Here is a 16603-nt window from a genome sequence, read left to right as displayed (position 1 = left end):
TCTTTGTTATTACAGGTTTTACAGTTATCAGTGCTGGAAGGTCAGATTCTCCCTTCCACCACCACTTTCTCCAGAAACAGTCCTTTCAAAGTCAACTCAGGTGGACTTCCATATTTTATAGATGCTAAATAATTGAAGTGATGATACAATTATAATATATAGCTCTGATTTAACTTTTTGGCATATTATGGAGGCTTCCTCCTTGAAAAACTGTAAGATGGTATGCATGTTACATTTTAAACTTATGCATAATGTATGTTGAAAATATTGCATGACTATTTGTTTGAATATACATTTTATCAAAAGTGTGATGTAAATACCTTAAATAAGCATCCACTCTTCAGACAGTCTCAAATAATTTGTTACAAAGATGAGGCTAAATGCACTTATTAGCAAAAATTTTTTAACAAGGCTTTCCTCTTGTGTTGAAAGTACTGTTTACTGAAAAATGGTAGCCTATTAGTCTAGAAAATTGTAGTGGAAGGACTATACGAAGTAACATTATTGTTTGTGTCCTATTATCTGGTGATGTACTGAAAACCTAAGACTGCAGTTGACAACTCCCTGTCTCATCTGTTCTTTGTGTTGACAAAACCATAGCTGTTCACAGGTTAAAAACAGAACAGATATAATCAGTGCTGATTTTGTACATGTTTCTCCCCTCTTCCATCAGCTTAAATATAAAGCTGACTATGTCAAGCAAAGAGGTCACTATGTTGGAGTTGCCAGTATGAGAGATGATCCAAAACTGGTGTGGTTTGAGCATGCAGGCGAGATCCAGAATGACAGATTGTACAAATCAGACTATCACAAAACAAAGTCCAAAATTCACATCCCTCCGGATATGGTGTCCGTTGTAGCAGCAAAGGAATGTCAGACCTTGGTCAGCAATGTCGACTACCGCCAATACCTGCATGAATGGACATGCCATCCTGACCAAAATGACTGTATTCAGGCAAGGAAGGCCTATGATCTGCAAAGTGATGTAAGTGTTATTACACACATACTGTGTCATTTCCACTTAGTTTGGTCTAAGTGTAGTGTTCATATTATGTAAGACTGAAAAATGTCATGCTAAATTATTTCTTTTCTTATTATCTTTTATGATTTAGAATATTTATAAATCAGATTTGGAATGGCTTCGTGGCTGTGGTTGGATTCCTCTGGATTCAGTGGAACATAAGAAAGTTAAGAATGCACAAGAGTTGATAAATAAGGTAAGAGAAAATATTTTAGCAGTTTGTGATTAGCTCTTCTTTCTCATGCACAGTGTTTAAGTATTTCATCTCTTTACAGAGAGCATATACAAAAGAAGCCCTTGATAACTTTTCCAATTATACCAGCGTGGTTGACACTCCTGACATTGTTTTGGCAAAGATTAACTCTGTCAATCAGAGCGATGTACGTACTTTTTTTTTAAATAGAAACTGTTGTATTACTAGAATCAGTAGATGACTTAATTGGTTTTGCTAAACTGAGTTTAGCCTTGTGTGTGTGTATGCACATGCATGCGTCATTAATAATAGACTTTTGTTGGTATAAATAAGTTTAGTAAGAAGTGACATAAATGAACAACACAATACTGCTATCCAAAATAATTTAGTATTTTTTCTGTAGAAGAATATAGCAAGTCTGTTATTTAAAGTTTACCTAAACTTTGCTTACAGTAGTTCAAAACTAAATCTTGTTCTTGGTGAACAAGTTAGTTGTGTAGTGCTAGTGGAGCTAGTGGTGTTGCTACTAAACTGTATTTGCTGATCAGCATGTTTAACTTCACTAGAATAATGTATGAATTTTGTTGTGTGACATATTTATTGATGACATTTGTCTGTGTACTATAGTGGTTGGAATGTGCTACGCAATGTTATTGAGGATATGATAACATAACACAAAATTAATGTCTACTTTTAATAGATGGACTAATTGGGATAACTTATTTCTCCTGAGGAATTAACATTGTATTTTTTTCTTTTGTAGCTAAAATACAAAGAAACGTTTAACCTTGAGAAAGGCCAATATATTGGGTCTGATGATACTCCCGCACTGAACCATGCCAGAGACATGTCCTTACTATACAGTGATGTAAGATTCAATAAATAGCTAAGCTTTAATTTGTTTGTTCTGAAAGCAACATAATGTGGAGTGGACTTCAGAAAACTGTTCTGTTTCTGTCTGCTGGGAGGCTCTGGGAAAGTTATTTAATCTCTGTTTTCTTCAGTTTTTTCCCACTTTGGATCATTGGGATAAGGATAATTTCCTTCCTTACTGAACTGATCTTAAAGCACTGCTGTGTGGGGTGTTTGGAAGTAGCAGTAGCAGAATTTGTGTGACAAAAATAATTTAATTGCCATCCAGCAGTATCTTCCCAGACTCCGATGAAATCTACATTTATTTTTTAATGAGAAAAATCATAGGTGGTTTACATTATTAAGCAGTTACTTTTGAGTAGACTCACTAGTTTTAATGGGAAATCTATTTTTTGAAAATATTAAGTGACTACTCATTCATATGAGTAGGTGCTTCATGATTTAGTCTGAAGGTAAAATAATATAAATTAAATAAATATACTTAATATTTAACAAAATATAACATTAGAAAAGTGCCACTGGCACATAATGTTCTTATAATAAACAATATCATTACTGGAAGATTTTTCATAATTTTGAACTTACATCTATAACATTAGCAATGTCAATTTTACACTTCACTTTTAAACAAGAGTTCATATATATATTTTGGATACTTTTATTACTCTTCCAGATGAGAAATGTTGAATTCCAAATATAGTAAAGAAAGTAGAGATCAGCTCAAATTTGTGCTCAGGTACCTTCCTGAATGGGAACACTTACTCTGTTTGCCTTACACTGAATAAGTGTTCAGAATTAACATTCTTTGTTTACTTTATTGGAACACATCGTGGAATACAGAGCTACTCAATAAAAACAGCCATATTCCATGTGTGTATAAATGGCAGAGTCAGGTTTCTTGGGATGTATAATGGATATTTTATCAAAACCTGTATATGTTGTGTTTGTCTAGAAACGCTATAAAAATGCTTGGGAAGTTAGCAAGCCCATTGGGTATACTTTGGATGAGAAATATGTTCCACTTGTTGGAGCGAAGCATGCCAACTACATAAATAGTGAGGTTAGTATGAATTTTCCATTCTTTCTCTTTTTTTTTCCTTTTTTCCTGTATGTTGTTAGAATGAACTTTCAAATTTCCTCATAAATGTTTTGCAGCTTAAATATAAGGAAATATATGAGAAGCTGAAAGGCCATTACCTGGCTGGGAAGGAGATTGGTGATTTCCCCAGTGTCATTCATTCACTAGCATTCCAGAAAATGAGGAGTGCGGTAAGGAGAATTAGTCTTGCTATAGTATTTTCCATTTTCTTTATTTTAGTGCGACATATTTAAACATAAATAGTGCAATGCTTAATAACATCAGTAAAAGTGTTTTCAACATGCTGATGTTTCCTGAATGATTATTTTGTATGTGGATTTAATAATTGAACTTGAAATTATTTAGGACATTAAGAAGTGGTTTGTTTAGCTATTACACATAGTAGAATAGGGAAAAAAAACTTTTCTCTATTTCAGTTTAAAAATCTGAGCCATAAGAAATAACACATGGCTTGGGATTCTTTTGCTGTACAAAGAAAAAAGTGTTAATTTTGAATGGAAATAGGAATTTAAGAACTAGAAAAGTAAAATGCACGTTTGGTATTTGTTATTATCACCACTCACATATAGCATATCACGCAGGGCATAAAGTTAGTATAATCCCAAGTATTCTTCATTTGGACAGGGAGATTTAACTAGATTAAAAACATATTTGTAGCATGAGACCTTTCTTATCTTGAAGTCTTGTTAATTTTCTCACCACCTGTTAAATCTGCTAATGAAGGTCATTCTTGTCCTTCTAAAACCTCATCAGAGTAAATGGTGATTAGTACTGAAGTTAAGATTTTGTCCTTTTGAATCCCGTGGGAGTTTAGCTACTAAATCCAGAAAGCATGCCTCAGATTATGCTATAATCTGTATCCTACTAAAGTCAAAATTATGCAGAAAAACACTGTTCTCTCTTCTTAGCTTTTCCCCACTCTTTCCTTTTTAGTTGGCATATAGAAAGAATTATGAAGACACCAAAGCAAATGTTCATATTCCAAGTGACATGATGAATCATGTGCTAGCAAAGAAGTGCCAATATATCCTCAGTGATCTTGAATATCGAACTTACTTCCATCAGTGGAGCTGTTCACCTGAAGAAAATGATGTTATTCAAGCCAAAAAAGCCCAGGAAATTTTGAGTGATGTATGTGTTTCCTTTATTTGTTTGACATTTTAGTAGCCTTTCATGTAATTTTTTTTTCCAAGGTATTTAATTATAAAATACATTCCAATATCTTCCATGGTATTTAAATATGAAATTAATAGCCATGGTCTTAGATTGCTTAGTAGCATAGCAAAAATTACATTTTCAGTTTTCTTTGGGACATTTTAGTGGTCTCGTTATGGATTATTCATTTGTAAATCAGAAGATTTTTTAAGTCAGCATTTATGAAACCTTCCCAGTGGTCACTGCTATCAACATTTAATCTCTTTTTGACTGGATGAGACTGTATAGAATGCTTGCCATCTGGCACATGCAGAGAAGAGATGTGGATGTGCCATGGTACAGTCAGAATGTTGCTGCACTTCAGCGATCATTATGTATTGTAATTGGGAATGCTGTAATTTGCAAAGGGACCAGGACAGTGTCCGCAATCCTCCTGGATCCAATGGGTCTGGAAAAGGCTTTTCTTTGTTCATTTGGGGTTGTATCACTCCACAGAATATAGGCTGAGTGAGTGGCACACTGAACCACAACACTTTTTCATATTATATAGTCAACAATATCTCAACTTGGGCAAACCAACCTTCCTAATAAAATCTGATGATGTGTTAATTGCCTGGCCTACTATTATGCTTTAGTATTTGGTCTAGTTTCCCGTGCAAATCCAGTGGGTAAAAAATCATTCTGTCAAACCGTAAGATGGGCTAGTCTTTTCTGTGCTCATATTTAAACTTCCAAATAGATTGGAATTACTGAATGAGCCTGGTTCAGATTCAGTGGTAACCTTCTGCACTGACTTTGCATGAGTGGAAGGTAATGAACATTGAGAAGAAACAAGTACTACTTTCTTCAAGGTGAAGGAAAATTTCTTCCTGACTTAATAGTCTGTTTTCTTCCATATAGGTGGTATATAAAGATGACTTAAATTGGCTGAAGGGACTTGGATGTTATGTCTGGGATACTCCACAAATCCTGCATGCTAAAAAATCATATGACCTCCAGAGCCAAGTAAGCACATTTTCCTCAAATAAGTAAATATCCACAAGATTTTTTTCTTCCATTTATGATTCACTGGGATTGACAGCTGTCCTAGTCCAGAGCAGAATGAAGTGATTCCTATCACATTAGAAATATTTTGTTCAAACTATTATAATATACTCTTACAGTTTCATCTGTAGAGACATGACCAGTTTTATTATTGAAGGAGCAGAAAAATTGGAAGAATAGAAGGACAGCAAGGTTATGTTTTTTAACAGTGAGAAGACAAAGCATTGTCTTTCTGTATGCCCTTCTGTGCACAAGATACCCTCAGTGAGACATTTGTGTTGGGAAAATAGTTGTCTCTCGCCTTGCTGATTGTACTCTTGGCCTGCTAGATGCTATACAGTAATGTACAATTTTCATTATTCCTTAGTTCAAACTGGCTGTATATTAAGTATTTCTTTCCTATGGCTTTTCACTTTTAAAGTAGGACTTAACTGGGCCATAATCCTGGGCTTCAGTTGTCCAGAATTGATTTTAAAGGAAGCTGGCAGAGGATTTCCTGGTCATTTTCATCATTTATGTTTTCTTGTGTTTTGTTTCCTTAGATAAAATATACAGCTGCAGGAAAAGAGAATCTGCAGAACTTTGGTGTTGTTACTGACACACCTCTCTATGTGACTGCTGTGCAGAGCGGTGTAAATGCTAGTGATGTGAGTCTCCCCATTTGTTCTATTGAGACTTTAACCCCTGCTCCTTCTGAGAACTGAAACAAGTTACCTGAATGTTTCATCTTACAGGTGAAATACAAGCAAGAGTACCACAAAACTAAGGACAAGTATACAACTGTGACTGAAACAGTGGATTCTGAGAGAGTTCAAAATTTGAAACATCTCTTTAGCAATGTAAGTGTTTCTGCATATTATTTTTTTTTCTGCTAAAGGTGCTACTGTGTGAGATTGTTTTATTTAGTTTGTTCACACTGAAGATAAATACCCAAACATGGAGCTTATCAAAGCCAGTGATAACTCTGTGGATGCTTGAGCATGGGGAAGGTGCTGCATTTTAGGCAAAGCGCATGTTTTCTAGCTGTAGTTCCAGTCTTGTCAAAATACATGCATTGATAAATGGATTCCCTGAAGAAAATTGCACCTGAATAAAGTTAATCCTTGTATAAGAATGGACATGAATAGTTAGAAAGCATTTGTCACCCTTTATGTGCACTGTCAAGATTAAACTAGTGTACAGCCTCTTGATATTAAGTAATAATTATGATGTATAAATAAAAACAGAAAGGCTTTTGATTTCTATTGGTTGTTGATTATTACCCAGGAGAATAATTATGCCACTCAGACTTTCTATTTTCCCATAGAATCTCTACAAGGAAGCCTGGGAAAAAGTGAAAGCAACTGGCTACATAATGCCCACTGATGCTGTATCTCTAGCACGTGCAAAAGAACTGAAGCATAATGCTAGTATTGTAAGTGAATAAAATAATTTCTTCTTTTTTTAATTCAGATCATCAATTCTAGGAATAAAAAAGTTTGGGTTTTTTTTAATTATCTTCTGGTTTTAATTTAGATATACTATGTATCTGTTTTCTGTGACGGTCATTTGGATAACAGATAGTCCTTTGCTGCTTCTTTTCATGGAAAGAAATGTCACATTTAATAGTAATAGAAACTGTTTCTTGAAAATGTCTGGTTAGGGTTTTTTTAGTCTCAATTGCAGAAGCATCCAGATCAGAAAAACACCAAATGTCTTCGAATGATGCTTTTCCAAGTACAGAAGTACATAATTTTGCGCTTTACTGAACTGAGGCTTACAAGAGCTTACTGCCTTCATGGATACCTTTAAATGAAAGAGCTGGAACAATAAATATTATCTACATCTATTTATTTTTAAATTTTTCTAGTCAGCTGTTGTGGTTTTTTTATAGCATGATAGTTATGATGTGCTTCCTTTGGCATTTAAAATAAAATAGAAAACCAAGATCCTGCTTTAAAAGGCTTTATCTGCTTGTTGGACTCAACTAAATATTTTGCTTACTGGTGAATTTAGTTCCAAAAATACAGTTGACTCGTTAGTGTCAGTTATTTTTTGCCTTTCTTTGTGTCTGCTTAGGTAAAATACCGAGAAGAATATGACAAGTTTAAAGCACTGTACACGCTACCCAGAGGCGTTGAGGATGATCCTAATACAGCAAGGTGCCTTAGAGTTGGAAAGCTTAATATCGATGTAAGTGATGTTTTCTGATGTGTGTTTTCCTGATAAAACCATACTTACCTCAGAAGAGGCTACTCAAAGAATCCACACACCTTCATTCAGATATCATATTTCCACATGCATTTGGAAGTGTTCAGTATTTGCTAAATTCTATAATACACTTACAAATGTCTTTCCAAGCTTATGACTCAACTGTTAAATTACATGCATGGCTTAAACCCTTAGTGTAATATGTTTATGTATAAAACAGAGCACTGCATAATTTACCTCCTTTTAACATGTGAGTACAATGAAAATTTGACATATCATATTCTATCGCCCTTGTTAAGGTTCTGCAAATTATTTTTAGAGTAGGCAAGATGTAAATTTTTAGTCATAGCCAAAGTGATTGTTCTCCCACTAAAATTCCATAAAAATATGAATAGTTTTGCTTCAAAATTGTCGACAGTTAATGCTTCAGACTATTTGTCAGCATTATTAATGTACTCTTTTAACTCTTCAGCGTCTGTACAAGGAAGTCTATGAGAAGAATAAAGCCAAAGTCCACATTATTCCAGACATGGTAGACATAATTTCTGCTAAGGATGCACAGAAGAAAGTCAGTGAAATTGATTACCGCACTCATCTCCATGAATGGATTTGTCTACCAGATCTTCAAGTCAATGCCCATGTTCGAAAAGTAACTGATCAAGTCAGTGATGTAAGTTCACAAATCATGTGTTCGTGGCTCACTTTTTTAAAAGATTTTTGCACTGATGCTCTGTCAGAAGAGATGATTTAGCAAAAACTTAGTTGGAGCAGTCTGAAGCTGCCACTTGAATCTGTTGCATGATGCAGTGCTAAACAACATCTGTATAATTTTTTTTGTAACACTTGGCAGTAAGTGTGTAGTTGAGATGTGACTTAGTATGCGTGATTTCAGTGTTATCGTGTAGGCATTGCATCATAAAATTACGGTTCTATCAGTTCACCTACCCCGTCTGTAAATTGTCCTTTATTATTTGGTTGCATAAGATGTGGAAACTTTGGAAGTTTGAGAAAATTCTGGTGGTGTGAAGCTTCTTGTCTTGCAGAAGTCAGCCCGGGAGTAGGCCAGCAATATATCAGTAAATCATTGTCCAACAGGATATGCAAGTAGCTTCTTAAAAATCATTGTTTAGGTTTTTTTATTTATTTCTTGGCCAAACTGAAGCAATGAAGAAAAATTATTTAAATTCCAGAAGGAATTGTTTCAATTTTGCCAAACCAAACTCAAAAAGTCAAAATATTAGAAACTTCACTTGGCATCATTTGGCAGTTCTGTTTCAGACTGATTTAGCAATAAGGGACTAGATCCTTGTGGAAGACTTACAGATTGCTTCTTTGCTCTGGTACCTTAGGTGGTATACAAGGATGATCTTAACTGGCTGAAAGGCATTGGCTGCTTTGTTTGGGACACTCCTGAAATTCTCCATGCCAAACATGCCTATGATCTTCGCAGTGATGTGAGTGGATACACTGGTTTTACTTCTTAGTTTTTTTCACTCTGTTGTATTAAAAGGATGCAGTAGCTTTATTCTACTCTAGGTATAATCTGGAAAACGTTATAAAACCTTGTCTGCTGAAGTATTCATTAAATAACCATATATGGTTATTTAAACTTTGCTGCTCTAGAAGTAGGTATTGTCAGGTTACACCCCATTCAGGAAAGCATTAAGTATATGTTTAAATACTTGTCTTCTCAGAAAAGCACTTATAACAGTAATTCTTCATTTAGAACCCTTGAAGTAAAGAAGAAATTATGCACAATTAATTAAAAAAAAAAAGTATTTTGTTGTTGATTTTATGATCTCTTTTTCTTCTCTCAAGATCTTAAGACACATATTAGTTTGGGATTAAGCCATTAAAATGGGAGAATAACCATTATGGTTTTTGAGAATGTACGTCCCTTCATAAATTCTGTATCAGAAGTACCTTGGATATTTATCATATGATACATATGCCTATTCTATGAATGAGTATTGACATTTCCTAATACTCCTTGATAAAACTTACCAGCTGTTCTTATGTAGTAAGGTGCCATGTTCATTTATTCAGCCATAATTTCAATACGCTTTCTGTTTAAATGCTGGTTCACTACTGGAATAGTTCAGTAATAAAATAATAAATATTGTAAATATAATGATATAATAAATTCAGTTAACAATGACTAACCTTACTAATTATAGTTCTTGAATTTCTCTCTGCAGATTAAGTATAAATCTAAGGCAGAAAAAATGAAGAATGACTACACTATGGTCACAGACACTCCTGTCTATGTCCAGAATGTCCTCAGTGGCTTGAATGCTAGCGAAGTAAGTGTTTGTTATCACCTTTCACCCCCAATATTGCATATGCTATTACCTCACAAGTTCTAGAAATGTGACTCTTAATATTTTTTAATAATTTCATTTTAATTCTTTAATCATTGCCTGTTACCTATAACAGATTGCTTATGCCTTTATTAAAGATATGAGAACATAGTCAGTAAAATCAATAATTGCCTGAATCCAAAATATTTTCATCCAGTTTTTTAGAAGTTCCCTTATATATGCAAACAAGACAGACTGTGAGAGAACATCACAATTATGACTCTCCTCTAATTACATTTCCTTTTTCTCAGGCTGTCTACCGTAGTGAATATATGCACAATATTAAAGGCAAAATGATTCCTACTGATAAAACAGTAGATCTGGAGCGGGCATATCATGCGAACAAAATACAGAGTGAAGTAAGTATAAAACTTTTGGGTCCACAGAGTTTCTGATCTTCAAAAAGCAAATGCTTTAAAGGTTAATGTCTGTTTTTAGCTTTTCAGATGAAGAAGCTAGATTTCACTGCTCTAAAATGAAAGCAGGAAAATGTCCTCATTTAAGTTACAAGTATGCGTTATAATGTGGATGTGGGGAAAATCTTTTGCCAATTGCGATTAAGAGATTTCCTATTCAGCTAATGAATACTGTCAAGTATTACATGCAGTTGTCACAAACTCTCTCTTGCTCTCTTCTGTTGCAGAATTTGTATCGCTGGGCTGGTGTAAATGCTCTGCCTACTGGATACAGTCTTCCCGCAGATACCCCCGGCTTTCAGCATGCTAAACATGTCCAATACATTGGCAGTGATGTAAGTAATGTACTAAGTTCTTCTGCAACATAGGTTGCAAGGGAATATTTGATGCACATCCCATATGAGCACACACTGTTTGAGACAGTTTTTTCTCCGGTGTGAAATTGCTTGTCAGAGAGCAACAAGAGTGGGGTAGTTCTGTGTGGATGCCTGAGCCATGAACTGAGGGTGACCATGACATAGGTAGTGATCTCATCATCCAGGGTGAAGTCCCACTGTACCTGAGCAGGGTGAGCAGAGCAGGGTGCTGGTAACAGGTTGCATCAACAGTCCCAGATGAGGTGAGGAACCAGGGCCAAGGTCCAGCTAGGGAGATCCAGTCAGGAGCCACAGGAAACAGAGCAGAGATTGGAGACAAGCTACCTCTGACATAGGTCCAAGGTAAATCCAGGAGACAAGTTACCAATAACACCAGACCAATGTCCATGCAGCAAATGAGGACAGTGGCAGGGCTGAAGAGAGGTGTGCTTACAACAGAACTCAGGCAAGGCCTGACATCCCAGATGTGGCTAGTCAGGGCAATTATATCTTTATTAGTGCACTCAAGCCCCAACACTGATAATGTTTGCCTTAACAGATTTAAAATGTTACCAAACCCCATGATTATCTTATGCAATTACTATCAAAATACATATTTCCTCAGGCAGATGTGGATACCTTATTGAATGTAAGAGAAATTTGAAATGTTATTAATCTTGGGCTACATGAAAAGTAAAAATAATAGTGATATGTAGTGTATTTAACTCTGATATAGCTACATCTCACTTGTTTATCTCTAATAATCAATTTATACTGCATAAATTACTGTCAGAACTGCAGTGTAACTAGAATTGCAATCAAATTTAGTTTCTGTATGGTTTTGTTCCTTTTTCCACTTTATAGCTGAAATATAAGGAAGCCTATGAACACATGAAAGCTAAAGGCTATACTCTGGGACCTAAAGATGTTGGGTTTGAAAATGTGAAGAAAGTGAATCAAGTCATTAATGAGGTACAGTAAATACATGTATTTGCTTTCAGTTCTATTTGTAGCACCCAAAATACAAATGATGAGAATACGCTTACTGGGAAGGTTGTGGGATCCCTGTTCTTCAGGGAATTTAAGAGCAGTTTAGACAAATATCCATCAGAAATGGCAAGAGATCATTGATCAAGGCTTGGAGTTGGGCTATGTGGTTTTTTAAGGTTCTTGATAACTTTCTGTCATCCCGTAAAATTGTTACCATAATATAAAACAAATTGCAGTCTAATTTTATTAACCATTGTGCTGCTACTCGATTAAAGTTGCATAGAAATTATTGTATCTGTATGACATTGTTTTAGGTCTTATATGTATGTATTCACTTATTTGATCATTGTCTTTAATAGGTCGAAAATTAAGCATACATATTTACATGTTTGTAGAATAGAGTCTCAGATTCTCCATGTATTAGAGGTGCTGCTATCAAAAAACAGTTGTGGAAAATCTTTGCCTGATTAGAAAATAGTATGCTTGCTCCCTTTTCCATGTTGGTTATGCAATACCTAGCAAAAATCGGCCCTTAAAAGAGAAGCACTTACACTGCCAAAATACTTGCCATTTTAAGTTTTTAAGATGTCAAATGCTCTCTCCTTTGATACAGAGGTTGTATCGGGCAACATACCACAAGAACAAGGACAAGATTCATACTACTCCAGACACACCAGAAATCCGTCAAGTCAAAGCAACACAGGAAGCTGTCAGTGATGTATGTGTCTTTCTAACATAAAAACCAGAAGAGATTTAGAATATTCAACATGACCAAACATGTGAAATGCTGTTTTTTAATTTGTCTTTCAGCTGATCTACAAGTCAGATTTCTTTAGGATGCAGGGACACTTGATTTCCTTGCCATACACTCCTCAGGTGTTGCATTGCCGCTATGTTGGGGACATCACAAGTGATGTAAGCAACTTCTGTTAAGATACCTGGTATTTGAATACAACAAGCCTAATACTTTTAAACTGAAAGTGGAATTTGGCTTCTATCATTTGCATTCTATTCTGTAATAGCTAAATGCTTTGTCTCTGTGTTTGGGGACTGATTAATAAAATTATCCCAGAAGTTAACTTCTGATATTTCTTTTTCTAATTGCCTCACAGAATAAATACAAAGAGGATCTGAAGTGGCTGAAGGGCTTGGGTTGCTTTCTGTATGATACTCCTGATATGGTCCGTGCTCGTCACCTGCGTAAGCTTTGGGTAAGATTTTTCTTGTGAGAACCACGTATAACAATGATTGATTTATTTACAAACACGCTGTGTACTTGCAGAAAGTACATGAAAATGAGTAAAGACTTATGACAGAATTTCTCGCCATGCAGTTGTTTCAAAACACTGTTAGGTTACACTGTAAAATTTTCTTTACTATCAGGAATAATAAAAGCTTCCTAAGTAATACTGCTTTTCTTTTTCCAGTCTAATTACATATACACTGATACTGCCAAGAAGATGTGGCCTAAATACAATGTGGTATTGGATACTCCTGGATACAGAGCGGTTCAGGAGCTAAAAACCCATTTGAGTGAAGTAAGTTCGGTATTATTTTTGCACACCTTTGTTAGCTATGATTAAGCTCAGACTCTCTCACTGGTTGTTTTGTTGTTTTTTTTTTAATGAGATGTTGTAATTGCGAAGCTGTGATTGTTCTGCTGCTAAACAACTGTATGCGACAGAAGAAATAACTCATGGACCTGTCTTTTTCCAGTTGGTTTACAGAGCTGCAGGCAAGGAGCTGAAGACAAAATACACTTCCGTCCTCGATACACCTGACTTCTTAAGAGCCAAGCAAGGACAAAAAATACAGAGCCAGGTGAAAAAAAACGTACTGATAAAAAACCTATCAGGGGATCCCTCTTTCTTTCCAGGCCATTTCAAGGCAATGTAGAATTCCTAGAGAAAACATTTAAAATTACTATTGCTCGTTTTTAAGTGGCTATGGATTTTCATGTTGGCCATGTCTCTGTGGTGGAATTGTTCAGCTTTGTCCATCTGAAATAGTGTTGAACCCTGGTACAGTTCTGTTCAAATTCTCTGAAAATGTGACTTTGTCAGAAGAATAAGTATTTTCATCTACCATTATTCATCATCATTTCTTTATTCATGTATTAACTACAAATTTTGTGGAGTTTTTAAATTTGCAGAACAAAACAGACCTCATGCATGCTTTTATGTAAAGCTAGGTCTGAATATAGGGCAGAGTTCGTTAACGTCACATACACTTGACTTCTTGGTTTGTGAGCATGTTACTGGCAGTTACAAAATGTCAAGAGTACTGATAGAGAAAGATGAACTGAGATGGTATGGAAGAGGAAAGGGCACATTATTTTTTCATCCGGTAAATTATGTGGTTATGTGTGCATTGTGAATTTACAGATATTTTTCAGAGACATAAAGTAAAACTTACTTGAAATGTATATGTTTTGATTCTTTTCTTCTTGCTGCAGTACTTGTATGTGGAACTTGCAACGAAAGAGAGGCCCCATCATCATGCTGGTAGTCAGACTCCAGCCTTTACACATGCTAGGCATGTAAAGGACATGGTCAGTGAGGTAAGATATTTGGGTTTCTTTGTTTGGTACCGCTATGCTGAACTGTTCAGAAGTTTTATTTCTAATTTTAGTGATAGTTTCATGGCTCAAATCTGTTTACTCTTAATTTAGTTTTTTGTCTCTTATGCTCACGTTCAACATTTCTTTTATAAATTGTAATAAAAGAGTACAATATTTTAATATGGTTTAATATTTTATAAGGTACCTGTTTGTAAGTGTTTGTTTGTAGAATCTGAGGTACACTGGCTGCAGGACCAAGAAGACCTAGGAAGCTAAAAAACTGAGCTTGTTTCCCGAAGTTTTGACAGAAGCTCTTCACAAGAATTACTTTATGCACTTGGTGTAACACCCCCGGGCATTAACATAATACCAGATTAGCAAATGCTTCTAAGATTAAAGATATAACTTTTCCCTTTTGTTGTCTCTCTTAGAAAAAGTATAAAACCCAGTATGAGAAGATGAAGGACAAATACACACCTGTCCCTGACACACCAGTCTTAATCAGAGCCAAGAGAGCATACCTGAATGCCAGTGATGTACGTAGTCCATGAACACTTTGACTGCTGCTTTTTCTTGGTTTCTTTACAAAAAAAACAGAAGAAGGGTCAGTGGGGAACAAACATGCAAAGCATAGAATATCTCAGTGTGGGTCATGAAGTAGGTCACCCCATTTGCACGTACATTTCCATTTGCTATTATGGTGATTTTTACGTTTTTACTTGGTGTCACTGTAATGCTTTTTTTTTCATTCATTATAGTTAATTTTCATTTGCCATTGCACAAACTAAAAATAGATTTAAAGTAATTTGCTTACACGTGGAATCTCTAAATAGTGCAGAGTGAAATGATTGATGCTGGAGCCTTGATAGAATACCTTGTGTCAGATATTTTCATAACAGTTTTGTGTTAGAAGTAAAGCTGCATGTCACTGAGAATGTGCTCATTTTTTAATTTAGAAGTAGGTTAGAGAGAAAAATTATTTGAGCTGCTGCACATAAGGTTATTAAGGTAAAATTGATTTTTCCTTCAAGCGTGGAATAATGATTTGTGATTTAAGGCAATGGTTAAGAGTACTTTTCTCATTCATGAGATCTTTGCTATATATTTCGGATTGCATGTTGCATCCTGGAAGGATATGTGCTGGGCAGGTGTTTTATTCTAGTGATTAGTCTTACTGCTCTCTTAAGAATGATCTTTAAATACTTCCAAGGAGCGTCCCAGTTCTTTTGCACGTCTGAGTTTCTCCTCTGAGAAAGTCTTTCTCCGAAGTCTGGGATGATCGTCCTGCTTTCTTCTAGATCAGGACATGGAAGAAAGGATAAGTAGGTTTTTTATTGCAAAAGTGGCACTTTTGCTGCTCTAGAGAGTAGTCCTGTGATACATGGATTCTTTTTTTCTCTGTCTTCAATATAAAAGTGAATAGGGTGAAATGTTTCTTTAGATGTACCAACTCCTTTTCTTTCTATTTTTCACCATAAGTTTCAGTCAATTTGCCATTGATGCAGGCAAATGCAGCTTCTTAAAATTCCTCAGGGCTTAGATTAGGATGTTAAACAGCAACATATCCCTGGATGTCATTCCTAAAAGGCAGGAAATTTAACTGAAACAGTTCCTGACAGGTAAATATAATATATTATTTTATATGTTATTTTTCTTACCAGTTGCGCTACAAAGAAACCTTTGAGAATAATAAGGGCAAATACCACACGGTGAAAGATGCTTTGGATATTGTCTATCATCGAAAGGTCACCGATGATATCAGTAGTGTATGTATACAATATTTTCATTCCTAATTATTTGCCATTTAATAACCTAGATTATGCCATTTATGCTGTTGTTCTATTTAAGCGTGTCAAATAATCAGAAAAATATGATCAGCACTATTACTAATTAGCTTCCTTCCTTCTTTGGAATATTATACACTTGATTGCCTTTGATGTTACAAAGGTGAATGCAAGTCAATCTCATTTCCACTGTTTTAGTTCTGATGTTTCGGAAAAAGGAATGACTTGAAATGGCATGGTCTAGAGTGTTCTAAATTGTTTTACTCAGTTCTTCAATTTTCTTTGTAGGTGAAATATAAGGAAAATTATATGAGCAACTTAGGAATCTGGAGATCAATCCCAGACCGTCCGGAGCATTTCCATCATCGTGCAGTCACAGATGCTATTAGTGATGTGAGTTCAAATAGGTCCTGGATGTGAGAGGCTGAAAGTTATAAGTAGATTTCCAAAATGAAAACCAAGTCTCAGTTCTTGAGGAAGGGGAGGCAGCTGAAATTTGTAAAAGTGATTTACACTTTCACCTGCCAGATCTGTGAAATGACAGAGCAAATCAGATGGCTAA

At 35.3% G+C, this 16603-nt stretch overlaps 1 protein-coding gene across 1 annotated transcript in view; it reads left to right on the top strand.

Moving 5' to 3' along the window:
- NEB (nebulin) overlaps positions 1 to 16603 on the top strand; it is a 131364-nt gene that overhangs the window by 74572 nt on the left and 40189 nt on the right. The window contains exons 80-106 of the mRNA XM_055718430.1: positions 674 to 985; positions 1113 to 1217; positions 1297 to 1401; positions 1978 to 2082; positions 3040 to 3147; positions 3243 to 3356; positions 4120 to 4317; positions 5242 to 5346; positions 5928 to 6032; positions 6120 to 6224; positions 6692 to 6799; positions 7444 to 7557; positions 8048 to 8245; positions 8925 to 9029; positions 9774 to 9878; positions 10187 to 10294; positions 10579 to 10686; positions 11572 to 11679; positions 12311 to 12415; positions 12508 to 12612; positions 12810 to 12908; positions 13125 to 13235; positions 13414 to 13518; positions 14153 to 14257; positions 14689 to 14793; positions 15919 to 16023; positions 16330 to 16434. Coding sequence (XP_055574405.1) covers positions 674 to 985; positions 1113 to 1217; positions 1297 to 1401; positions 1978 to 2082; positions 3040 to 3147; positions 3243 to 3356; positions 4120 to 4317; positions 5242 to 5346; positions 5928 to 6032; positions 6120 to 6224; positions 6692 to 6799; positions 7444 to 7557; positions 8048 to 8245; positions 8925 to 9029; positions 9774 to 9878; positions 10187 to 10294; positions 10579 to 10686; positions 11572 to 11679; positions 12311 to 12415; positions 12508 to 12612; positions 12810 to 12908; positions 13125 to 13235; positions 13414 to 13518; positions 14153 to 14257; positions 14689 to 14793; positions 15919 to 16023; positions 16330 to 16434 — 3261 coding nt within the window. The remainder of the gene's footprint in view (positions 1 to 673; positions 986 to 1112; positions 1218 to 1296; positions 1402 to 1977; positions 2083 to 3039; positions 3148 to 3242; positions 3357 to 4119; positions 4318 to 5241; positions 5347 to 5927; positions 6033 to 6119; positions 6225 to 6691; positions 6800 to 7443; positions 7558 to 8047; positions 8246 to 8924; positions 9030 to 9773; positions 9879 to 10186; positions 10295 to 10578; positions 10687 to 11571; positions 11680 to 12310; positions 12416 to 12507; positions 12613 to 12809; positions 12909 to 13124; positions 13236 to 13413; positions 13519 to 14152; positions 14258 to 14688; positions 14794 to 15918; positions 16024 to 16329; positions 16435 to 16603) is intronic.

The sequence above is a fragment of the Falco cherrug genome, chromosome 8, assembly GCF_023634085.1.
Source record: "Falco cherrug isolate bFalChe1 chromosome 8, bFalChe1.pri, whole genome shotgun sequence".
NCBI lineage: Eukaryota > Metazoa > Chordata > Aves > Falconiformes > Falconidae > Falco > Falco cherrug.
The sequence above is the reverse complement of the archived record's forward strand: the minus strand, read 5'-3'. Positions and strand labels throughout refer to the sequence as shown.